This window comes from Hyaena hyaena, unplaced genomic scaffold (genome assembly GCF_003009895.1).
Source record: "Hyaena hyaena isolate Hyena2069 unplaced genomic scaffold, ASM300989v1 scaffold_637, whole genome shotgun sequence".
Lineage (NCBI taxonomy): Eukaryota > Metazoa > Chordata > Mammalia > Carnivora > Hyaenidae > Hyaena > Hyaena hyaena.
Genome location: NW_024081260.1, coordinates 269,336 through 295,553, shown reverse-complemented (window position 1 = coordinate 295,553; position 26,218 = coordinate 269,336). Strand labels below are relative to the sequence as shown.

At 45.5% G+C, this 26,218-nt stretch overlaps 3 protein-coding genes across 6 annotated transcripts in view; all 3 read right to left on the bottom strand.

Moving 5' to 3' along the window:
• The window catches only part of PGBD1 (piggyBac transposable element derived 1), a 33,783-nt gene extending 30,466 nt beyond the window's left edge, over window positions 1–3,317 (bottom strand). For both annotated transcript variants that reach the window (XM_039257556.1, XM_039257558.1), the window contains exon 1: window positions 3,233–3,317. The gene's annotated coding sequence lies outside the window, so the exon portion shown is untranslated. The remainder of the gene's footprint in view (window positions 1–3,232) is intronic.
• A 5,401-nt stretch (window positions 3,318–8,718) lies between these two features.
• Window positions 8,719–16,697, bottom strand: ZSCAN26 (zinc finger and SCAN domain containing 26). Of its 3 annotated transcripts, none has more exons than XM_039257569.1 (4): window positions 16,509–16,697; window positions 14,342–14,818; window positions 13,925–14,039; window positions 8,719–10,032 (listed from the first exon to the last, which is right to left on the bottom strand). In XM_039257569.1, the coding sequence occupies exons 2-4, from the start codon at window positions 14,759–14,761 to the stop codon at window positions 9,131–9,133; spliced, it is 1,437 nt and encodes a 478-aa protein (XP_039113500.1). In that variant the 5' UTR covers window positions 14,762–14,818; window positions 16,509–16,697; the 3' UTR covers window positions 8,719–9,130. The 3 variants fall into 3 exon arrangements, with proteins under 3 accessions (XP_039113500.1, XP_039113502.1, XP_039113501.1); XM_039257571.1 differs by having other exon boundaries at window positions 14,345–14,818; XM_039257570.1 differs by lacking the exon at window positions 16,509–16,697 and adding an exon at window positions 15,610–15,649.
• Window positions 16,698–23,287: 6,590 nt separating this feature from the next.
• Window positions 23,288–25,030, bottom strand: NKAPL (NFKB activating protein like). Its single transcript, XM_039257577.1, has one exon. It carries the CDS (start codon window positions 24,932–24,934, stop codon window positions 23,717–23,719), a length of 1,218 nt encoding a protein of 405 aa, XP_039113508.1. The 5' UTR covers window positions 24,935–25,030; the 3' UTR covers window positions 23,288–23,716.
• Window positions 25,031–26,218: the final 1,188 nt, after the last annotated feature.

The following is a 26,218-nucleotide window of genomic DNA, read 5'->3' as shown; positions in this document are numbered from 1 at the left end:
CAATAGCCAAATTATGGAAAGAGAAAGATGTCCATCGACTGATGAATGGATAAAGAAGTCATACAACAGAGTATTACTCGGTAATCAAAAGAAGGAAATCTTGCCATCTGCAATGTGGACAGAACTAGAGGGTATTATGCTAAGTGAAATTAGAGAAAGACAAATTATCATATGATTTCACTCATATGTGGAATTAAGATAAAAACAGATAAACATAGGGGAAGAGAAGCAAAAATAATATAAAAACAGGGAGGGTGACAAAACATAAGAAATTTAAATACAGAGAACAAACTGAGGGTTGCTGGAGGGGTTTTGGGAGGGGGATGGACTAAATGGGCAAGGGGCACTGAGGATGACACTTGTTGGGATGAGAACTGGGCGTTATAGATAGGAGATGAATCACTGGAATCTATTCTTGAAATTATTATTGCACTACATGCTAAGTTGGATGTAAATTTTTAGAGGAGAGCTCTTTTGTTTCGTCATTTTAGTTAGCTTTCCGGCTCTTGTTGGTTTTAAAGACCTGTTATGCTCTCTGCACCTATGAGCGCTGCTGTATCCAAGAAGACTCTTTGACTGTCCAGGGCCCATCCTTTCAGAGAGCGTTCTTTGAATGGTATCTCTTGGTCTCTCTTGTTGGGACCTTGGTTATTTTATTTTCCTATTCGTAGTGATATTTGGGACTCTCCACCTTGTGTGCTCTGGCTTGTTTCTTGAGGTAGCCCAGCAGCCTGTTTCTCTGGTCTTCTGAGAGTCCCATCCCCCAACTTGGGAAACGGGACTGCTGGTCACGTTAGCAAAGAGCGAGAAGTTGGATTTACCAGGCTGCCCCGCCAGCTCTGGGTGGTCCCGCCACCTAGTCTTTTACATCAGGCAGGGCTCTTGTGGCTGGATGTAAATTTTTAAAAATAAAAATAATTTTAAAAATAGATCAGTAAATTATGGGGCACCTGGGTGGCTCAGTTGGTTGAGCGACTTTGGCTCAGGTCATGATTTCACGGTTCATGGGTTTGAGCCCCGCATCAGGCTCTGTGCTGACAGCTCAAAGCCTGGAGCCTGGTTTGGATTCTGTCTCTCTCTGCCTCTACCCCACTCACACTCTCTCTCTCAAAAATAAATACACATTAAAAAAAATTTTTAATAGCTTAGTAAATTAGGAGAGCTTCTAAATTCTGTGAAATATACTTGTATTTTTGTCCCCACTGTAAGTCATGCTCAGTAACTGAGCCTGCTTGCCTATGTTACCACTGAGTTTATGAGAAGTGTGTATCTTGAACCCTAAGGGGGTTGAGCCAGGAGGTAAGGGGTGTGAAGGAAACAGGGTAAACAAGAAGATGCTTGACCAGTCTATACTCCAGCTGGAGAGAAGAGAATTTCATCCATGGAGGACCCTTAAATACTCTCTCATCTGTGTACTTCCCACAGAATATTCCACCTTGAACGCAGGGGAGGCGGACTGTTTCCAAACTCTCCTGTCCTTGAAAACTTATGATGAGATTCTGTCACTTCTCTCATTAAGAGATGGAGTCTATTTGTCCTTCCCTTGAATCTGTACTTGTCTGTCACTTGTTTTGGCCAAAAGAATCTGGTAGAAATGGCTCTGTAAGAGGAAGTGCTTGGCACACTGACATGAGACTGCCATGCAGAGGGCACTCGGAATGGAACCCAGGTGCCCCCAACTATAGCCCAGCTGGGCCTTGTTCCCTGCTGATTCACCAGCTGAATGCAACCACAAGTAAGTCCAGCCACAGAAATGCCCAGCCAACCCACAAAATCATAAAAAATAACAAACTGAGGTTGTTTTGAGACAGTTTGGTGTTTTAATTTTTATTTCTTTTTTCTTTTTTTTTTTTTAATGTTTTATTTATTTCTAGGAGAGAGACAGAGAGAGAGACAGCGCGAGCAGGGGAGGGTCAGAGAGAGAGAGGGAGTCACAGACTGAAACAGGCTCCAGGCTCCGAGCTGGCAGTCAGCACAGAGCCCGACGCGGGGCTCGAACCCACGAACCGCGAGATCATGACCTAAGCGAAAGTCGGACGCTTAACCGACTAAGCCACCCAGGCGCCCCAATTTTTATTTCTTTAAACATGAAATCACTGAAATTCATGCTTCAAGTTCTTTTTCTATCTCTCCCTACCTTCTCCTTGTATGATCTCATTAATCACAATTTCAGTATGTGTCCACTCCAAGAACACTCAAATCTCCGGCTGACTCCAACTTGCCTTTTACAAGTCTCACAGTCTTGAAATTGGCAGTAAGATGCCTCCAGCTTCCAGCCTCTCCTGGGTCGTAATTTCAGCACATCCCAAACTGAAATCAGAGTGCCCTCAAAGCTGAACTCGCTGTTTTCCCTAGATCTCTACAGGCATCAACACCATCCTCCACGCATTCAGGCTTAAAACCAGCCCCTCTCCAGTATCATTCTCAGTCTAGTCAGTTCTTCCTCCAAAATGCCTCTTACAGCCATTACTTCCCTTTGATTCCCCTCTTACCACTTACATGGCAATCACTTACAACGCAATAATTTTCTGTGTGGTATCCCTGCCACACAGCCCACTCTATCCTCACTGGATTAATATTTCCTAAGAACAGCTGGGGCCCTGTTCAACACATCTCCCCAAAGAGTTTCAATTGCTCCTCGTTGAACTAAATTCACACTCCCCAGGATCTGCCCTTCCCTGGGTTTTTACTGGTTTGTCTGTCACTGGATAAACATCCGCGCACGTCTTTGTCCGGCAGGAATAACGCTAACCCCGGAAAGAGACACAGCCCCTGCGCCCTCACAGCCTCGGGCTTCACGCACCCCGCATCCCTGCCACGCTGACTGCTCAGTGTCTTTCCGCCCACCGGTCCTTCACGACCAGGGCTGCCCTTCAAGGTGAGCAAACTTCCCAGGTACCAGCGCAGGCGCCTCTCCGAACCTAATGTCCACAGAGATTAACTCGTCTGTCCCTCTGGCCGCTTGCCGGAGAGCGAGCCCGACCCGCCACGCCGACCCCGTCCCCCTCCACCGGACGCCCGAGGGCAGGGGCTCCCGTCCGCGCGGCCCAGCGCCCACCCGGTGCCCGGTCCGCGCGGCGGGTGCACAACGCACCGAGGGCGCCCGCAGCCCAGCCCACTGCCCCACCCAGACCCCCCGAGGTGGCCTCAGGCGCCCCGGAGACACCCGGCTGCCGCTCGATACGTGCTCTTCCGACTACCGGTCTACCAAAAGCTCAAGGACCGCGCTCACCAAAGCGGCGACGGCCTCGCGAGCACCAGCCGCCCAGCCGCGCGGCGCCGAGGCCGGGGGTCCACAGCGGCTCCTCCCGCCGCGCGAGCGGCCGAATCGCGGCCTCTCTAGGATCGCGGCCGCACTTCTCTCTGGTGCGCCGGGACGACCACGCCGCTCCTTCCGCCGCGCGCAGGCGCGTCCGAGGGCCCTCGCCCTCCTTCCTCTCTGTAAATCTTTTCAATTAAAAACAAGAAAAGGGAAAACTGAGACTCTCTTCGGATCTTCGCAGGCTGCTGGTTAGACAGATGAATGAACAATTACAAAGTAGCAAGCAGCACAAATGCTTAGAATTTAAGTATGCAGATTATATACGCACAATAAAAACTCAAGTTGCATAGAGACTATAAAATGAAAAGTGCTCCGTCCCTAAGGTCAACCATTGTTAATATTTTGTGTGTGGTTTTCCCGAGATGCCACTAGGCACGTAGTAGCACTCAATAAATATTTGTTTATGAATATGGAGCTATGGGATCACAATAGGATTTTGCACCTTAGCTCTGTTAACATAGGTGGGAGATCTTTCCATACCAGTTTATTTTTTAACAGCTCATTAGTATTCCATCGTACGGATGCACCATAATTCACCTATCCGTTTTATGTGTACATGTATACACATAAATGTGTATGTATGTACGTGTGTACATACAGTAATGCTGCAGAGAACATTCAATATCTTTACATGCTTATATAATTCGACGTTAAATGCTACACGTTGGAACTGACCTCTTAAAAGAGCACTTTTAAATTTTTATATACAGGTCCCCTGTTTAATTTTTAAGGGCACTGCTGTTTAAAGTAAAAGAAGACTCTCATAGAAAAAAAACCCCGAAAATGTGAGGGTGTTTACAAAATCAGAATTGTAAGTGACCAATTAATATGCAAAAAGATGTTCAACTTTGACAGCAAAAATATTTGTTTAAAACCCGTTAAAAAGCACCAGATTGTCAAATTGAAATAATCCCCAGGGTTAATGTGCGTATGAAAAAAAATGGGCATTTTCACAAGCTGCTAATAGGAGGTATAGATTAGTATAGCCTTTCTGGAGGCCACCTGGCAAATGAATCAAAAGCCTTCCGAAATGTGCCTACCTGGGTGCTTGGAGAGCTCAGTTGATTAAGCATCTCTTGATCTCAGCTCAGGTCTTGATCTGAGGGTGTGACTTCAAGCTCTGCATTGGGCTCTGTGCTGCGCATGAAGCCTACTTAAGGAAGAGAGATGATGCGGAGGGAAGGGAAGAGAAGAGAAAAGGTGCCTACCCCTTTGTCTCATTAATTCCAGCTACAGGAATTGAATGAAGGGAAATAATTGTACAGGTGAGCAAAGCTGTACGTACAAGGATGGTCACTGAAAAGTCTTCCATGAAGACTTTTAGTTAACTGTGTCTTAATTAGGGATTTTTTGTTCATTTGTTAGTAAGGTTCGGAAACCCAGTCAAACTAATTAAACGAAACCTTTAACAGAAGGAAACAAGGGTATTTCTTGGACTCCAGGACCAGCTGGGAGCAGTGGACCTCAGAAGCTGAGGGCCAGACCTGCATCTCCAGCCTCTGAGCTTTCATAGGATCCTAGTTTCATGACTTGCCTTCTTTATTTCTTGCTGGACCGGTTTGTTTCTATTTGGTTTTTATGGGATCATAAAAATGGTTCCAGCTCTAGGTTCGTTTCTTGTTCAAATGCCTAACAGAGACCAACCAGAATCTGATCAAACTTCTAGGTGTATCCAAAATGGCCACACCTGGCTTACAGGGCCCCTCTCGTCCAGTCCTCAGTCAGAGAAGGCGCACATGGCAAGCTGCCCACTCAGGGTAGTGGCAGATCGAGACTTGAATGGACTGGGCAGATATGCAAATTGACTGTCCTTTTCTTTTACAAATAAAAATTGTTCATGATATTAAGTCCAGTGAGAAAAGTAAAGTGTTTCTATGCTTCAGTATCTAAAAATACATTATTAAGAAATTATATCTGGACCATAAACCGGATAATTTGTTTTCTTTATATTTTTCAGTTTTTACAATGTATATGAATTTCTATCATAAGTAAACATGAGTTAATTACTATCTTGAGAATTTATGAAGATTAACATGGGACAATTATGATATGTTAAACATTGACCAGGGGCACCTGTGTGGCTCAGTCGGTTAAGCGTCCGACTTTGGCTCAGGTCATGACCTTGCAGTTGATGGGTTTGAGCCCTGCATCGGGCTCTGTGTTGACAGCTAGCTAAGAGCCTGGAGCCTGCTTCGGATTCTGTGTTTCCCTCTCTCTCTGACCTTCCTCGGCTCATGCTGCTTCTCTTTCTGTCTCGAAAATAAAAACATTAAAAAATTTAGACAAATAAAAATTGAGCAGAGGGGTGCTTGGTGGCTCAGTAGGTTGAGCATCCGACTCTTGATTTCGGCTCAGGTCATGATCTCATGGTTGATGAGTTTGAGCCCCACATTGGGCCCCATGGTGACATCACGGAACCTGCTTGGGATTCTGTCTCAAAATAAAGAAACTTAAAAAAATACAAAAATAAAATTGGACAGAAAATATCAGTACTGACTAATCGCAATTTGAATATACATATATATACATACACACTAAACTGATTATTTTTGACAGGTGAAAATTAGGGTGATTTATTTTTCCCTTTCCTATTTTTTCATGCTAGTTTTATAACAGCTCACTTATTAATAACTTTATCAGTTTTTAAACCAGAAAGGGAGTAGGAAATGAAGACACACAAGGACTTCTCATTCCACTACTGTTTGTACATTACAGGATACTATCCCAAGAGAAATGCTGATCAGTAGAAGATACTTTCTAATACAGCTCATACTTTCTGGGTTCCTGCCCTCTGAACAGACTTCCCACTTTGCTTGAAGCGCATCTAGATTTGCATTGCAAGCAAAACCTTCGTCAATATCCCTTATAACATTTGCCCTTTGTTCAATGTTTACTTTAAATTTTTTTAGTTTTTAAATGTTTATTTTTGAGAGAGTGCATGTGAGTCAGGGAAGGGCAGAGAGGGGAACAGAGGATACCAAACAGGCTCCATGTTGACAGCAGAGAGCCAAATGTGGGGCTCGAACCCACGAAACGTGAGACCATGACCTGAGCTGAAGTTGGACACTTAACTGACTGAGCTATCCAGGCCCCCAATGTTTCTGTAATTTTCAGGAATAGATGAGGAAAGTGTGTTATTAAAATATTCCTGTATTGGGGCACCTGGGTGGCTCAGTCACTTGAGTGTCCAACTCTTGATCTCAGCTTGGGTCATGATCCCAAGGCCGTGGGATCAAGCCCCCAGTCCAGCTCCACGCTCAGTGTGGGATTCTCTCTCTCTTCCTCTGCCCCTCTCCCCAGCTTGCTCTCTAAAACAAATTTGAAAAATAAATAAAAAATTAAATCTATCTTCATCCATTCATGTCTGGGCAGTTATGGGTGCGTGCACCCCTGGGGTACTGATGAGAACACCATTTTCTCCTGAGACTGTGAGAGGAATGAGCTCATTTCAGGTGCCAGTGAATTTAGAACATTTATAACATGTGTACTATAGAATCACCACAAAGAACTCGGAAACAAATTTCCCTTATATTTAAGGGTAGACCATTCTTCATACTTTGGATCTTGTCATTGTAACTGCTTTTGTATGGGAATAATGACATTCTCTGTTGTTCTTAAACTGAACAGAATCAAACAGACTTAAACCAGGACAAGGAGCTGAATGCTTAGCTACTAACCTCAGCAGAGCCCTCAAAATACATGGGGGAACATCCCTTATGTCAACTTAATTTTACCCTTAAAGGCAGAATAAAAGACTTCCTGCAGGATTGAATACGATTGTGTTTCCATGAAATACCAAAGTCCCTCAAAAAGTTGCACTGCTCTGGGGCACCTGGGTGACTCACTCAGTTAAGTGTCTGACTCTTGGTTTTGGCTCAGGTCATGATGTCATGGTTCATGAATTTTTTTTTTTTTTTTTTAATTTCTAGGCAACAGAGAGAGAGACCGCGTGAGCAGGGGAGGGTCAGAGAGAGAGGAAGTCACAGACTGAAACAGGCTCCAGGCTCTGAGCTGGCAGTCAGCACAGAGCCCGACGCGGGGCTCGAACCCACGAACCGTGAGATCATGACCTAAGCGAAAGTCAGTCACTTAACCAACTAAGCCACCCAGGCGCCCCTCATGGTTCATGAATTTGAGCCCTGCAGCCTGCTTTGGATTCTCTCTCTGCCCCTCCTCTTCACATGCTCTCTTTCTCAAAATACAAATAAATTTTTTTAAAAAGTTGCACTGCTTCTCCTACAGACTCTGTCCTCCCCCCAGGACATGGTACTAACCGTTGCACTCAGCCCGCCTGCACGCAGCCAGATGCAAGAGGAAAGGAAGTGGGTCAAAGACTGCCAAGTGCCTGTTCCAGCCTTCATGCTCCCCTTCCTTCTCAGTGACAGAAGCCTGATTTTCAGCTGGGCACCCCGCAACCCACAACAAGGCACTCTCCAGACTCCCCTTCATAAGTTTTGCCGTGCGTCATATGTACTGAAGTGCCTTTTGGGAGGCTGCTCGCAGAGGGCTGGCTGCACTGGGCGGCATCTGTCGTCCTGCCTGTCTGTGTCTTGCACACAATGGCTGGAGCTTTGGCAGCCGCCAAGGGTCATGTGACCACCTCAAGGACTGATGTTGTGCACCAGCATGTTGGGACAGATAAGCAGAGACAGGGTCCCTAGTGGTGTCATGGACCCACTTTATCAGTCCTGGATTGCTTGTCTCTAGACTGTTCTGAGAGAAAAACAAGCTTTTGTGAAGCCACTTATAGTTTTTTGTTTTTGAACTATATGCAGTTGAACCAGACCCTCCAAATACACAAGGGCTCACCCCCGTGCAGACAAGGAAGTCTTTCCCAGACACGACACCCTCAGCAGCTACTGCCGAGAAGCAAGCGGTGATGGCTCAGGAGTGGACTCCTGAGCTGGAGATTCTTATCATTACCGTGACATTTTGGTATTCACAGTCTAAAGATCATGATCTCCTCCCAGCTGACTTTACTGTTTGACTTCCAAAGAATTCCAGAACAAGCAACATTTAAAAACTGCATTATTGGTATTAAAGAAAAAGTCTAATTTCTTTCCCCATTTACTAGAACAGTGTCTATGGAAGACCCACTATCCTGACGCTCGAGTTTGTATCAAGTCAGACACTTACCACCTGGACTCACTCAGCACTGTTCGTTCGCTTGACTTATCAAATCTCTTCCATAGTTTAACCTGGATTTCTAACCTGAACCAGTGAAGTACTGTGGCCAGAATGGGGGTGGGAAATCGTAAGATCAGATTATCTTTGCTTTCCAAAATGCTTCTGCAGATGGTGGGGGGAGGGGGGGCCAGTAGGGGCTGGTGAGTAAAACCACCAGGGGAAAATGTCCACTATTAAACCGGTACTTTAAGACACCTTGGAGAGTGGTATATTTCCAAATGTCATTAGTTTTATTTTATATGAGTTGCTGCTGTAACATGCAAAATTATCAACCTGCTCTTGTTCTGTTTAAGCCTATGAATTTGTGGATATTTGACTTGCTGCTGACCTCAAAGCCCTAACTCAATCATGAGGCTCTCTACTACCTGAAGATGCACAATCAAGCACTGACCATGTTAAAGGCCCAGAGAAGTCCTGCAGTAAAGAATGCTCTTGTTCCCACAGTACCATCTAGCGTCTATCACTGTGGTCCAAGGCTGAGCAAAAGTGGATATGCACAGCCTCCCGTGGGCGACCCCGCTGAGATCTGTGAGGCTAGAAGTAGCCGCAGCAACTGTCCCTGAAATGCTGTTTGCTGGTCAGCACCCTGTCTGTGAGGTTTCCCGCAGAGAGGACCCCCCATCAGGCCACACTGTCTTTGTGGTGGTATCTCTGATGCTGAAAAAGCCCCGACCGCTGCCTGAAGGCTTCCCCGCATTCATCACACTCATAGGGTTTTTCTTCATTGTGGATCCGCACGTGCTGAGCCAGGTGGGAGTTGAGGCGGAAGGCTTTCTGGCATATGTCACACTTGAACGGCTTCTCCCCGGTGTGAATCCTGTGATGTCGGATGAGGTCTGAGGTCAGACTGAAGGCTTTCCCACACTCGTTACAGCGATGGCTTCCGGAGTGGCTGTGGGTCCTCTGGTGGTGGGTGAGGAGAAGGGCCTGGCTGAAGGTCTTGCCACACTCCTGGCACTCACAGGGCTCCTCCTGACTGTGAATTCTCTGGTGCCGGTTGAGGTGGGAGCTGCGTCGGAAGGTCTTCCCACAGTGGATGCACAGGTAAGGCTTCTCTCCAGTGTGGATCCGGAGGTGCTCCAAGAGGCCTGCATTCTGGCTGAAGACCTTCCCACATTCTCTGCACTGGTAAGGCTTCTCACCAAGATGGATTTTCTGGTGTCTGACAAGGTGCGAACTTCTCTGAAAGGCTTTCCCACACTCGTGACACTGATGACCTTTCTCTCTAGGACGGATTTTCTGACGTCCAGTGAAACCGGTACTATGACACGCCGCAGACTCACAGAGCCTTCCTCGCGCGTGCACGCCTTCGTGTGTGATCAGGTCCGGGTGCCGGGGGAAGGCCTCCCCACATTCTGAGCACTTGTACTCGGGCTTCTCCCTGGGCTTCACCTGCTGACTTTCCAAGCGAGGGTCCTCATGACGAGGCGCTACGGGCTCAGATACTTTCCCGGATGATCCCACTCTTCCACAAGAGTCTATCTCTGCAACCATCTTCCCGTTCTCAATCCTGGTCTCCTCACCTGAAACATTAAACGTATACCACATATTACTTGGTTTTTGATGCTTAGGGAAGGGAACCTGCACTTAGGAGGAATAAATTTAAATCAAGCCGTGTGTGCTGGCAGAAATGTTGTGGCTGTGTGTCTGCACAGAACATATGTACAATGGTACCCAAGGAACTGTTAACAGTGGCTGCTCAGGGGAGGATGGAGATTGTGGTAGGAGGTAGCTTATCCTCATTGGGTTGAACTTTATATGTGATACACACAGCACAATCAGTAAACAAGGAAACAGTCTTAAAAGGCCTAGCTATACATTCTTTAAAATGGTTTGTCAGCTGGAGTACAAAAAAGTGAAGTTGGGGCACCTGAGTGACTCAGTTGGTTAAACAACTGACTTTGGCTCAGGTCATAATTACGCGGTTTATGGGTTTGAGCCCTGCATCAGGCTCTGTGCTGACAGCTCAGAGCCTGGAGCCTGCTTCAGTTTCTGTGTCTCCCTCTCTCTGCCCCGGCTCTGTGTGTGTGTGTGTCTCAAAAATAAATAAACGTGAAAAATAATTTTTTAAAAAAGTGAAGTCAACTGAGGGCCTTCGGCCGATAAGAAAGGGAAAGCCAGGAGGCGTTGGGGCCAATAAGGAAGAGCACTGGAAATGAAGAAATGTGGACACAGTACCCACTGTATCACTGCTTAGCCGTGTAATCTTAGAAAGGTAATGTAAACCCTCTGGGCTCAGTGTCCTCCCCAGCGAATCAAAACCACTGGACTGCAAGACCTTGAGGGTGACATGAAGCTCACAACGGTGCCTTGGACTCTCCCGATCCTCTTAAACAGCAGCAGCTGCCCTCCTGTGCGATTCAACAAGCCAGGGGACCTCAGTGCTGGGATAATTAGCTCATGTTTCTCGTACATCAAAGACCGTAAGAAATGTCAGCCGATAACACCTGAGCTCAGACACACAGGCACAGGTGGGCGAGTAGGAAGGAAGCATGAAAGAGGATGCAGAGCTGAACAACAGAGAAGGCAGGAGACGTTCTAAGCAGCACTAATAACCAGCCAATGCAAGTTCATCAGTGTGGGCGAAAGAAAGGTGGCAGGTCAACTGCAAGGTGAGAGCACACAAGAGTCCGTGTAATGTGGACGATTGGTAAGGAAACACCAGAGACCGTAGGGCAGGAAGATTCAGCGGAACAAGGCACTTTGTGTGTGTCGGCCCTTTACAGGACTGAGGCCACCCACAGGGGAGGGGGTGTTTACAGGAAGATTAACGCAATCCTTTACTAGCAACGATATACTGACATGAGCACTAAAAAGTGGTGGTAGCCTCGAAATCAGAAAACAACTTGAACTTTGAGTGTAAAATAGCATTTTCAACAGACCCAGAGGACATAAGAGCAGTGTCAAGGATCTACTGTGACTGCATTCGTCTGTCATATTTTATTTTTATTTTTAATTTTTTTTAATGTTTTATTTATATCTGAAAGAGAGACAGAGACAGAGAGCGAGCAGGGGTGGGGCAGAGAGAGAGGGGGAGACACAGAATCTGAAGCAAGCTCCCGGCTCTGAGCAGTCAGCACAGAGCCCGACGTGTGGCTCAAACCCACAGACCATGAGATTATGACCTGAGTCGAAGTCGGATGCTTAGCCAACTGAGCCACCCAGGCGCCCCACACTTGTCGTATTTTAAAACACATGTCCATCAGGGCGCCTGGGTGGCTCAGTTGGCTAAGCATCCGACTTCGACTCAGGTCATAATCTCATGGTCTGTGGGTTTGAGCCCCACGTCGGGCTCTGTGCTGACTGCTCAGAGCCGGGAGCTTGCTTCAGATTCTGTGTCTCCCCCTCTCTCTCTGCCCCACCCCTGCTCGCTCTCTGTCTCTGTCTCTCAAAATAAAACAAAGACATAAAAAAAAGTTTAAATAAAGGTAAATAAATAAATAAACAAATAAAACACATGCTCATCATAAATGACAGGGCCTAAATTCATTTCTGTGAGGCTGGTCACAAAAGGCAGGCCCCTCTCTTTCAGCTACTTTGCTCAGCAAGTTTCCATTAGGGGGACCATTGAACAGATTCAGAAACTGAACGGGGTGGGGGGTGGGGTGCCTGGGTGGCTCAGTTAAGCATCAGACTTCGGCTCAGGTCATGATCTCACAGTTTGTGGGTTCCCCGTGTCGGGCTCTGTGCTGATAGCTAGCCCAGAGCTTGGAGCCTGTCTTCCGATTCTGTATCTCCCTCTCTCTCTGACCCTCCTCTGATCACACTGTCTCTATCACTCTCAAAAATAAATTTTAAAAAATTTTTAAAAATTAAAAAAATAAAAAAGGAAGCTGAACAGGGGAATTGGATAGAAGGTAAAGGAAGGTTTAGAATCACAATCAGCCATTCATCAAACATACACTGAGGGTCTGTTTGATTCCAGGAGCCACAGCAGACTTGGGAAACAAAACAGAGCTCAATCCTTTTCTGCCAGAAGAAAAAGAGACATAAACCAGCAACAATATGATGTGGTCGAATGGGAGAAATCTTGGCGCTCTAGGGGCACAGGTCCTTTTCCATAGAAAAGTTACCCAGATCTGGAGGACTTCAGGAAGGCTGAGGAAGGGCTGTCTCGGGCTCTGAAGGATGAGTGCAAATTAGGGAAAGCAAGGACAAAGGTCTACAGACAGAAAAAAATGTGGCAGGAGAGGCTCAGAGGGGAGAAACAGCAAGGAGCAAGTGGGAAACAGCATGCAGCGCAGCGTGATGGGGTCCTGCGCTGTGACGGGGCCACAGGGGGATGGACCATCCTGATTCATCAGGATGAAGGGGATCCGTGCTGTGATGGGGCCACAGGGGGACGGACTCAGGGGTTTCCCGAGACATGGAACCGTCAGTGCTAAAAGTCTCAAGCAAACTGGTAAAGTCAAGCTCGTGGACGTGAGGCTGAGAAACCAGCAGACACAGCTGCCGGGGAGGCCTCGGTCACTGCCTGCTGGGAGTTACTGCAGATGGTGGGTTTCTTCATAGTTTTATTTTTTCCCTTTTGATTATGGAATTTTTCAAACGTTAAAAAAAACCTATGCAGAAAGAACAGCATAACCTAGCTCACTGAAGGGTTTCAGAGATGGAAACAGCACTAAAGAATTTGTGTGTAAACGATGGAGAAGAAGCAGGAGAGAAGATTCCTGGGGAAGCACTGAGATGACACCAAAGTAACAAGAAGTAGGATCATAAGGCTGGATGGGGGGGGGGGACGTAAGTGACAGAAGCAAGAGAGGGATTTCAGTGACAAAGACAGTACAGTAAAAACTAACCTAAGTGACATTTAGAGATAAAAGTAATAATCCTACGGGGCACCTGAGTGGCTCAGTTGGTTAAGCATCCAACACCAGCTCAGGTCATGATCTCATGGTCTGTGAGTTCAAGCCCTGCATCGGGCTCTCTGCTCTTAGTGCAGAACCTGATTGGAATCCTCTGTCTCCGTCTCTGTCCCTCCCCTGCTCACGCTCTCTCTCTCAAAAATAAATAAACATAAAAAAAAAAAGGAATAATCCTACAGTAATTTGAAGAAGACCAGAAAAAATGAGCAATGGAGCACATGGCTGGTTGAGAAACCAGCCATCTTTTCTTCACTCACCCCTGCGGTGAAGGAGGGAAGGGGAAGCAGAAGGGCAGGGCAGGACGAGCCCCGGGTTTCGGGCTGAAACACCATGGAAAGGATGGGGGGATGCGGGGGGACGCCAGTCCTCCAGTCCTGACTGCGGCAGTGGCTGCATCACGGACTGTCTTCCTGTCTGCGGAGGCTCGCGGGCTGCACGCTCACAGTGAATGCTACCGTGTGGACACCGTACAAAACCAACACAAAAGCGGGGCCTCCAGGGGGCGCCGATGCCCACCTCTTGCCTGACATGAGAGGCAGCTGCTTCTTACCCTTGTCTTCAGGCTCTGCGACTTCACGCTTTGGCGGCGCCTGCTGCCCGCGCACTGGTTCCCCTGCGGCCACTGCCCCCACCAACATCTTCTGCTCCTCTGCCTGGCCTGGGTCCTAGGGACATGCAGGGACAGTTAGGGACCTGTGGGCTGAGGAGGAAAGTGCTGTTCAGAGAAGCACTCCCACGTGCGAAGAGGAAGGAGAAAGCTCAGGGGACAGGAAGAGGCTGGGCAAAGGGTATGGCCGGTCCCTCCCAGGGAACAGCAGGTGATGCTGCGGGATCAGCCGACAGCTCCAAGCAGCCGGACCAGAAAGAACCCGAACCCTGAATGGGACTCAGCAGATCCCCCAGGTGCCCAGCTCACGCCCTGCCTCCAGCCCCTGCTTTCTTGCAAAAGGGCACATCTGGTCCTCACCACCTGCTGTCCTGTGTCTCCAAGCTCCGGCTGCAAATCCTCCAGCATCATCACCACCTCCTCTCCGCTCTCTGGGTGGTGCTCCCGCACCCGGGCCTGGAGCTCTGCGGGCAGGATGGTCAGGAACTGCTCCAGCACCAGCAGCTCAAGGATCTGCTCCTTGCTGTGCGTCTCGGGCCGCAGCCACTGGCGGCACAGCTCGCGGAGCCGGCGCAGCGCCTCGCGGGGCCCTGTGGTCTCCTCATAGCGCAACTGCCTGAACTGTTTGCACAACAGCTCCTGTCCCAAGCCTGTGCCATCCCCTAGCAGCTGGACTCCCCGTCCCCAAGTAGAGCAGGGATCCCCCTTCACGGTCCGAAGCACCTCCTTCTTCAGATTCAGAGGAGCCGGGGAACAGGCGCTGAGCTCTGCTGTTGCCATCCGCAGCGTCCGCAGGCTTGCTCTCTCTGCTTCGGAAAACTTCCTTTTGATTGTCTTCTGAAAATGCAAAAACAAGAATCACGGAGATGGTAACACTAGTAGGAACAATAATTACAATAGCAATATGCCTTTGTTGGGCTTATACGTTTGCAATAATCACCATCAAACTTTTTCTCTCTGAAACAACCATTCCTAAAAACGGAACACACATACAAAGTGAGAAGACTCTGTTCCACAGAGTTTGTTCTGACAGAGCAGGAATAACACATTTGAAAAATCACCATTTTGCAGCTTGATGAAAATTGAATCAAAGACTACAAAAGGGCAAAGGCATTGGGCTAAAGGACTGAAGAAAAGGACATTCTCACAGTCTCAATCACCGTGCTGTGTATTAACTACAAAGGGGGAAAAATGGAGATATCTGGAAGCCACAAACTTAATCAAATGGTCAACCCTGACAACACCAACAGTGAGACTACTGACATTCCGCCTTATCACTTACGCAGCATTTTCATTTAAGTATTTAACATGAATCTAATAATGAGGAGACTTTCAGATAAATCCCAAATGCAGCTCATCTATAACAGACACAGACTCATCAAAACAGTCGATTTCACAAAAATAAAAAGTATTGTTCTGGATTAAACAGACATCTAAATGAACTGTGAAAAATGGCTCCTGGGTTTTAAAAAAAAAAAAAAAGCTATAAAACCTGGTTAGGCTCCAAATACAGCTGGCTGTTATAGAGCCCTGGATGCGTGCATGGTAACTCCTAGCTGAAACATACATATATTTTTTCCTTTAGTCAAAAAATTGACTTAATATACAAAGAGTCAAATCTAGAGCACCTGGGTGGCTCAGTCCATTAAGCGTCCGGCTTCAGCTCAGGTCATGATTCCCCAGTCTGTGGGTTCGAGCCCCGCGCCTGGCTCTGTGCTGACAGCTGGGAGCATGAAACCTTCTTCAGATTTTGTGTCTCCCTCTCTCTCTGCCCTCCACAGCTCACACTCGGTCTCTCTCAACAAAACAAAAAAACATTAAAATTTTCTTATGATCTAGTGAACTTTCAGTTCCTCAAACTTTCAATGCTCTCTTGTTTCTGGGTCCTTCCACGTCCTACTCCTTCCTGGAACACTCCTCAACCGTCCAATTCTTTTTCACATTTGCGCCCACACACCCTTCATGTCTCAGCATAATGATACAATAAACCAGCACAACTGCCATATATACGTTACAAAAGTTATGCACTTAATCCTCACACAACTGCCTCAAGACACAAGTGCGAACTTCATTGTACTAAGGTACCGGGACGAGGCGAGTTAAATAACTGACACAAGGCCCCAAACCTCAAGCTCGGCTCCTTCCTCCAGCAGCTCCTGCGGCTGCGGCCAAACCCTCGGACTGATCGACACCTTCTCTCTCTCACACAACGCACATCTGCTCCGACAGCAAAGTCGCTGGCGCCACCTGTCAGGCAGCTCAGTAACCTGGCCGCCACTGACCGCCACTGACCACTATTCTGATTCAAGGGCCCCTAAGGTCTGGTCTCATCGTGAGCTCCCAGCTACAGACGCCCCCCAACCCTCCACACCGCCCTCCACACTCGGCCCCGCTCATGGTGGCCTGGCTACTCCTCCGGTGCGTCAAGCCGGCGGTTCCCTTGGCCTGAAAGCGCGTCCCCCAAAGGCCACATCGGTCTCACCGTGTCCTTCAAGTTTCTGCTCAAGTACCGGCCTCCGAGACTTACCTTCAAAACGGATTTAATACTGTGCTCAGGGGATGGCACCTGTGCAGCCTACGCTGTGCCCACTTCAGGGGACACCTCCCGCGCGGCCCCTCAGTCGCCTAGCGCTTCCCTGCACCCGGGGCCCCACTGCCCGCCGGCGGAGCATCAACACCACGTCCCCAACAGCTGATGCGCAGGCGCAGCCAGGCTCGCTCGGGCACCCTCTGCGCTCCGCCCCGAGCTCCAACACGCCCCCCACAGCGCGACGTCGCTTCCGCTCTAGGCACGCGGAGGACTGCGGCTCGATGGTGTCCAGCTCCGCCCGCCCCTCCGCGGCTTTCAGGCGCGCGCGCAGGCGTTTCTCCTAATTTAGGCCGGACTTCAATTAAAAACAGGCCATCCCAGTTTAGTGTTACCGCTAAGAGCCGGCGTTTCCGCTTTGCTACTTCGCAAATTAAGCACGGACACGTGCTTTTGCATTTCTCCCCAATTTAAACAGTCGTCAAACACCATGGCAAAAATATATGTCAGTGCATTGAGTTCCCCCCCTTTTTTCATAGTATCAAAGATCTGAAGGTTAAATTGAACAATGGAAATATATTTAGACTAGACTATTTAAGGTAATGAAATTTAAGTCTATTACTGTAAAAGTATAATCAACAATACTTTGCAATGAATGTAGGTTTCAGGGGGGAAAGCATTAGATAATCACTTTACCAAAAATATTCTACAGAAGAAAGTAGAAATATTCCCCCTTGTTCATCTAATCAAAAACTGTATTTAGAGTCTTTGAATGAGGTAAGTCCTTTTAAAAATTTAAACAAAAGTCTGTTTAGTTAATAGTTTGAAAAATCATATCATACTAATCATTGTTTTGTGGTTTATTGGTAGTATCTTCAGCATTGAAGTTATCAGAACAAAAGAAAAAAACCAGTTTCATTGTGACAAGGAGAATTAACCCTTTCCTCCTTGGGTTCCAGAAACTTGAAAGTATCTTTTAAAGGAGCAATGAAGTATATACTCATTTTATAACTTCCTTAGGCAAACAAATCCAGTGAATCCAAATATTTTACTAAATTAGAACTTATCATTTTTTCTTGAACAGAAAACTCATGTCTAATTTTCTTTGTAAAGAAGGGCTTATATATTTTTCAAAAATTATATAAGGGATAAATATAAAATTTAATTTAAAAAGGAAGTAAATAGGGGTGCCTGCGTGGCTCAGTCAGTTGAGAGCCCAGCTCTTGATTTCAGCTCAGATCATGATCTCATGGTTCTTGGGATAAAGTCCCAGGTCAGGCGGGCTCTGTGCTGACAGCACGAAGCCTGCTTGTGATTCTCTCCTTCTCTCTCTCTGTCCCTCCCCTACTCGTGTTCTCTTAATGAATGAATGAATGAATGAATGAATGAATTTTTTAAAAAAGTAACTAAAGATCTTAATTCATTTACTCCCTACAATTGCTCACTTCTGAAATGTCTTTCAGATTATTGGCATTGTATTGGATATCCCATGAAAATCAAAACCGGTAATGCAGCTTAACAAAGCAGTATTTTTACAAAATTCAAGATGTGCATTTTTAATTTAAGTTGTCTGTATTTTTTGGAAGGGGTAGATGAAAATAAATAAAAATGCTACTTTTACTGGCATAGTCTACACGTTGCTAATAAAAATCAATTTTCAAACTTGAGATTTTCATTTTCCAGGATCATCCTTATTTTTGTAAACAAAATGGTGGTCTGTATGTTTTCATCAGGTCCATTCTTTTTTTTTTTTTTTTAAATTTTTTTTATGTTTTTTTTTTTTATTGATTTCTAGGAGAGAGAGAGAGAGAGAGAGAGACAGCGTGAGCAGGGGAGGGTCAGAGAGAGAGGGAGTCACAGACTGAAACAGGCTCCAGGCTCTGAGCTGGCAGTCAGCACAGAGCCCGACGCGGGGCTCGAACCCACGAACCGCGAGATCATGACCTAAGCGAAAGTCGGACGCTTAACCGACTAAGCCACCCTGGCGCCCCTCATCAGGTCCATTCTTAAGATATTCAAAATAATAGCTTCCTTTTCTGTATTTTCAGTAGAGGCACTATTGCATTACAAGTCATGCTACCATGCTATAGCAGAAAATTAGCAGTTATCTTTTTTGTAATGATGCTTTCTGCATTTCTCTCTGCTCCCACCCATATGGCAAGATATTATTAATTATTCTGAATTTTTTTAAGTTTATGCGTTTATTTTGAGAGAGGGAGAGTACGAGCAGGGGATGGGCAGAGAGAGGGAGAGAAGGAGAATCCCAAGCAGGCTCTGTGCTGCCAGTGTGGAGCCTGACGCAGGGCTTGCTAAAATCAAGAGGCAGATGTTTAACTGATTGGGCCACTGAGATGCCCCATCATTATTCTGAATTTGAAATAGAAAATTATGTGACCAGTGATTGTTGCAAACAACCAAAAACCTACAAATGAGTCCAATAAATTTAACTCATAGTTTAACATTAGGAAATCTATAATTCTTTTCAACATGTATTTATTTTTGAGAGAGAGAGAGAGCGTGTGATTGAGAGAGAGAATGGGGGAGGAGCAGAGAGCGAGGGAGACAGAGGAATCAAAGCAGGCTCCACACTGACAGCTAAAAGCCTGACACAGGGTTTGAAGCCACGAACCTCGAGATCATGACCTGCACCAAAGTTGGACCGTTAAGAGACTGAGCCACCCAGGCACCTGGAATATAACTTTAAACCATCTTATTAATATGCAAATAAAGGAAAATCCTATGATCTCCACAAATGCTACTAAGTCATTTAATAAAATTCAACATGCATTTCTGATTAAAAGGAGAAACTCCTAATAAAATAGGAATAGATGGACACTAACTTTGTATGCCAAAACTGTATACATCTGAAAAAAAAAAAAAACTCCCTCAAGACTAACTGTAAAATCTTACAAGGATTCTCATAAAAATCTCCCTGAATTTGTGAAGAATAAAAATACAGCAATTTGCCAAATTAATAATTTCTCCCTAATCTGCTTATAGCTATAGGTAGAAAATTTTCTCTTGTGCTAAAGGAGGAGGAGAAGGTGAAGAAAAGAAGAAAACCTACCATGAAATCCCCATTAGAATCTCTTATACCACAGGCAGAGAAGGACAAATATCATATGTTTGCACGTATAGGAGGATTAGGAGGAACTTAACTGAGGAACAAGGGGGAGAAGAAGGGGGGAAATGGTGGGGGAAAGGGAGAGGCAAACCATGAGAGACTCTTGAATGCTGACAATAACTGAGGACTGATGGATGTGGGGGGGAGGAGGGATGGGCATGGAGGAGGGCACTTGTGGGGATGAGCACTGAGTGTTATGTGGAAACTAATTTGACAATAAACTATTTGTTAAAAAAAAAAAAAAAAGAATCTCATACCAGTGGAGGAGTTTTTATAATTTGTGAAACACTATTTTACATAATCCCCAAAGTCATAAAATAATGGCTCATGGGAAAATTAATGGTGTCTCACAAAATTTATCAATTGTAATTAAACATCAGTAGCCACTCTCATTTGTTTTCTTGGGCTGTTTCTCAGCACTGAATAAAACTCAGTGGAGGGGAAGCATGGATGGCTAAGTAGGTTGAGCACCTGCCTCTTGATTTTGGCTCAGGTCATAATCCCAGAGTCATGAGATTGATTCCCAAGTCGGGCTTCATGCTGAGCTGGAGCCTGCTTCTCTCTCTCCCTCCCTCTGATTCCTCTCCCCTACTCTCTCTCTCAAATTAAAAATTAAAAAAAAAAAAAAAAACCTTCAGTGTAACTATGGTGGTTAATTCAAGCTATTTGACTTGCTCAATTTTCTCCTTGGGTAGAATTTAATAAACGATTCTAGTGGGTTTTGAAATCTAATATGACACAAAATTTTTGTTGTTCTGGTTTTCTTCTGTTCAACAACCCAAACCATGTACTCTGGGCAACACTATTTAAAAGAGGGGAAAAGGTTCTAACGCCTTTTATTAGTTCCCGTGAGACAACATGATTTGTAATCAAATTGCAGATCTCAAAGTCTTGTTTTAAGGCAGATACACTGGCAGACCCTAATAACAACATTAACCAGCAAGTCAGTCGTACTGACAGCACAGAATGCCGTCATGGGAACTCTGCTGTGGGCATTGCACTATCTGCTGCATTGTGTGTATTGTAACATTTTGGCAAAGCCCACCAATCCTACCTTGCCTTCTTAGAAGCCACAGCTCCTCAGATGCATCTTTCTCCCAAGTGAAAAAGACAAAGATATTTAATTGGCTATTGTTAGGGAATCTTTAGGCCTTAAAGAGCAATATAATCAAGTGTTTCCCAGAAAAGCTATTCAGAAGGCAAGGAAGAGGGGAATATTTCCAAGACATGTGATAGAGAGCTAATTTATTATTTGAACAACTCTTATGATCAATAAGAAAAGACCAACAACCCAGTAGAAAAATGGACAAAACTTATATTAGTTCGCACACATACTCACCCAAAATTACAAAGGATATATATACAAACATACACACGGAAAGATACTCAACTTTGCTCTTAAATGAACATAAAAAATGAAATGCCATTTTTCACCCATCATATTGGCAAAGATCAAAAGGTTTAGAAGTATGATACTGTTGGTGATGTAGGTGTGAAAACTGGTACATCTTATTTGGAATGCAATGTTGCAATGCCTATTAAAATGTAAAAACACGTAAAACTTACACGTGACATTCTTCCATTTTCCCTGAACACCCTTTCAAAAATGTCCCCCAATTACTGTCTCTAGTCCTTTTATTTTCTTCACAGCATGCTGCAATTAATACGTATTTGTGTTAGTTTTTTTTAAAGGTCTGTCTCCCCCAGTAGAATGTAAAATTCTGTGATGGCAAAGATCAAACTTTACTTGATCTCTGGTTTATATCCAGCACCTGTCATCGTGCCTAGCATATAAAAAGCACCTAATAGGGGCACCTGCGTGGCTCAGTCGGTTAGGCTTCTGACTCTTGGTTTCAGCTCAGATCATGATCTCACAGTTCACGAGTTCAAGCCTCGCATTGGGCTCTGCACTGACCGCACAGAGCCTACATGAGATTCTCTGTGCCCCTCCCGAGTGCTCTCTTACAATAAATAACTTAAAAAAAAAACACTATACACATTTTAAAACAGAAAAACACCTAGTAAATATTTTCCTTTTGATCCAAGAACTCTACTTCTACGTGGCCATTTTTAGGTGATCCAACGGATTCTTTTTGACCCAATAATTCTACTTCTAGATGAGAATGAAACAGATAATACTCTCACTTACCCACAAAGATGTTCACCAACGTACTGTGTAATCCAAAATATAAGATCCATTTTATTGGATCTTAAACATCCAATAAAATATGGTCCTTTCATTCAACATAGTATTTTAAAGTCATTAATTAAAAAGAATAAGGTAGATTTATTATGTATTGATTAAAACATCTCCAAGATATATTAAGTGAAAAATGCAAGGTGTAGGTTCATGTATGTATCATGGTATGGTTTCTAAAAATAAAAATATACATGTGTAACACTGGATTTTACCAGTGTTGCCCAACCCTCTTTGGGGAAATTCTCAAGGTAGTGTGCTCCAGCGGCAATTGTCTTCTACTAGGATGAAAGTGCCCTTCCACATCACACTGCGTGTGAGATTCTAGAACCTCTTCACCTTCAGTTCTGTGGGGCTTAATAGGGTCTTGAGCCTTGAAAAGGGAGTTTACTCTTCTTCTTCCTTTTTTTTTTTTTTTAAAGAGGTAGCACACAAACCAGGGAGAGAGGCAGAAAGAGAGGGAGAGAGAATCCCAAGCAGTCTCCACGCTCAGCATGGAGCCGGACACAGGGCTCGATCCCTGGAATCGTGACCTAAGCCAAAATCAAGAGGTGGACACTCAACTAACTGAGCAACCCAGGTACCCCACAGGATCCCCTTTTCAAATGAGATAGTTTGCCTAGTAATGAAGTTTTAAAATTCAGACAGATGTCACTGGATAAAAACAAAAGCTTTATGATAGATTGTGAGTGGAGCTCACTCTAAAATCTTCTCCAGCACTGGTGCTGACCAGGTTCTCAATGTCAACTCTGTTGCCCATGAGGTCCCTCCTGATCTGATCTCCTTTTCATGAGCTCCACCAACTGTATTCTTCTTTCTACCTTCTCATTTCTTTTCTTCTCAGTCTAAGGTGGCAGCTAATCTACTCTTTGGAAGACCCAAGCACCATTGACTCTCTTTTCTTCTTTGTATCTATTTTATGGATAAATCCTATGTTCCCTCCAATCAGGTATTCCCTAATAGTCAAAACCAAGCTTCAAGAAAATTTTGGCTTTCAGCACACGTATTGGTTTTTAGAAATCATTCACAACTATAGTTGGCATTTTTTTGGTTGCCTACTTGCCTTCCAGTTCTTCCCCATGTATGTAGCCTATAAACTGAGTATACCTATACTCCGGGAGTGGGCCTATTTCCATGTCAACAGTACCATTTTTTTTGAGAGTGGACATGTGACCTAAGCTAATCCAATTAGGGTGAATCTCAGGATTGTTTGGAATGCCAAGACAGAAATGTTCTTTCTTCAGAGATGGACCAGGAAGTATATAATCAAATCCAGAACCTTTGGCAGCCCTTTTTTTACTTAAGGGAAACTAGCCAAAGGAGGAAAATAACCCACAGGGAAGAAAAAAATCAAAGACCCATAAAGCCATATAGGACACCCATTCTCCTGCAGGACTTTTCAGTTCCATGAGCCAATAAATCTCCTTTATGTGTTAATACCAGAAACCAGTATACATTCAATTGAATCCTTTGTTCTTTCTGGGGTTCTTCTGATCATCCTTGGGGCAAATGAAAGGCTCCATAAGGCCCTTCGAGAGAGAGAGAAGACAGAGCAACAAGGAAAATAACCTTCAGGTTAATAGCTCCAACCTTTATCCTTCAATATACTTGCATATACAAAGAACTTATGAGCAGATATAAAAGACATCGAAAAGAATTCTTTGGTAAGAATTAGGGACTAGGGGGAAAGAGCTTTTATTAACTCCTACTGTAGTGTTTGAATATTTTTTAAACCATGTGCACATATTAAGTTAAAAAATAAAAAAAGAGATCTCAGCTTTTCCTTGAAGGACTTCCTAACATTGTAGATCTAGTAGCACCATTAAGTCTTTTCATATTATTTTGGCCACATAAAAATTGTTAAAAGTCCCACTGTACAAAAAGTCCTTACTTGTCATCTTTCCCTTTTGTCTTTCTGTACACCATCTCTCGGAAACTGGCTAGAATCTTATTCTCTCTCTTTCGTCTCTCTTCTTGGTTAAAGGATGCAAGAGCTCTCTTCTCATCAGCACTGTAGATCTGGTTCTCTTTACGCAGTCGTACAGCCTCCATTCTACGATGCCTGCTACCACTCATGACATAACCTGAGCATTCAAATGCAGCAATCTCTTCACTTGTCAGCCCAATTTCACCTCTTCGCGGGATTCGCTTTCCAGCTTTTACATACTCAGCCATTGCTGCACCCTCACCTGGGAGCAGAGCATGGCCATAGTTCAAAGGCTTCTCATCTTGAGAGGCGTGTATTACAGGTGCTTCTGGACCTATTATATCCATGATATCTGCAATCTTTGACTGCTTAATCCAGATATCTTCTGGCAACTCCCCTTCTGAATCTTTAAAGCTTGAGCCACTGGATTCTTTTTTAGTGTTCTTATTCTTCCTTTTCTTGGTTCTTTTTGCCCTGTGTTTCTTCTTCTTTTCCTTCTTCTTGGCTTTTTTAGCCCTCTTTTTACCATCAGTGCTAGAATTAGTGTCAGAGTCTGAATTACTATCACTATTATGAAAGTGTTTCCTATGTTTCCTTTTGGACTTTCTCTTTCTTTTTTTCTTGCTTTTTGAACGACTGGTATTCCCTTTTTCTTCGGAGCTGAAATCCGAACTGCTGGTCTCCTGAGTCTTTACCTCTTCCTCCTCCACTGGGGTGTGTTCATCAGAATCCGGCTCAGGAAACTTTGGAGACAGCCCCCACACCTCAGGAGCTCCCAGCTCCCCAATCCTTTCTCTTTCTTTCAGCCTCCTCTGCCGATAGCTCTCCTCCTCCTCCTTCTCATACTCTCGGGCCCACTGCCGGTCGCCCGCATAGTGGTGGTGATGGTAGCGGTATCCGCCACTGTAGACGGAAGAAAACAAGACCGCGTAGTTGCGGGACCCGGGCGGCTGTTCCTGAGACTCAGAGCGGCCCAGCCCGCATGGGGCGCCAACGCCCGACGCCCCCCACGGAGACCTGGGACCCTCGCGGCCGCGGGAGTGAGAGCGGGATCGGGAGCGGCCTCCCCAAGGGGAGCGACTGGCCTGTGCGGACAGCGGGCTCCCCGACGAGCTGCGTCGCTGCTTCCGAGAGCCCGCGGCGTCCTCTGGACAGCGGGACCGGGACACTAGGGCCATGAGCCACGCCCCCACCGGCTACCTAACGGCCGACGCCGGGCAGTTGCCACGGAGACTGAGGCGGGCCTGGACTTCCCGCCCACGCAGACGCGTCGGCGGCTTCCGCTTCCGGCGGGTTGCTGGGCACGGGCGTGGCGCGAGGGCGAAAAACCTCTAGGGCGGTTGGTGGAGAGGCGCAGCTCGTCTCGTGGTTCGTGGCTCGGGTTTACCTGCCCCGCCCCGAGTCCTTGGGGACACAAATAGAGGAATTTGCGCCAGTGACCCTTCTGCTGTTCAGAGGTCTCCTACTCCGCTTGGCTCTTCGCCTTTAATCATCTTGATAACCCTTCGCTTCTCCATGCTCCCCTCGGCCCTCTTTATGGTCACAGCCTAGTGCGGGTCCCCTACTTCCCACGCTCCTTTTGTTGATACCTTAGAAAGGGACGTGTCCACCACTTTCTTGACGGAAATACGTTTATTGACTTCAAAACCCCACTTGTTCCTACTGGAAGCAAGCACCGGAACTTCTTTTAGAATCAAAAAGTTTAAGCTCAGCCTCTAAGCCAAATGAAGGCCAGAGTTATGATTTTTAATTTTTAAAATGCACAGACGTTTCTACTCCTGAAATGCAGGGAAACATCCAAACCAGTCTTGTAGATGTCTCCTAATTTGGTTAATTTCTTCAGGATTTTTTGTAGTTATTTATGCACACGCTTTGTTCATTGTCTGAAACGACCAGCATTTCATGCAAGATCGTTTTCTTCTTAACTTAAAAGATAGGTAGGCATTACCATCATGATTGTCTGTATTTAAAATGACCGGCTCAGTTATTTGACAGACTCGGAAAGTGACAGAAAAAGGAAATCAGAATTTAGATATAGCACTTTTCCTGATGCTAAGGCTCTAAACATTGAAGTGAGAAATTGAATAGCACCAAATTAAAATTTTAGATTATATTTATCAGCGAGATGCTCACTATGGAAGTCAGCAACCAGCAAACTCACAAACTTAAATATCAACATTTGCATCGCCTATACTTCCTGTGCAGATATACAAGGTATCTCCATGCCAGCATGAAGACACTGACCTCGACCTGTTTCATCTGTGAAATGACTCTGCAGGAATAGGACTATATCCGGGAGACAGCTTCCAAGCTAGCTGCTGACTCCTTCCTCCTAGCCATCTATGCAAAGTTCATACACGGGGCTCCTACCCTGTAGTATTACAGTGGCTAGAAGACCTCTGATCTTCATCCCTTGATCACGCAGGTCTTCTTTGAAGTCACCAAAATCTCTCCTGTGGACG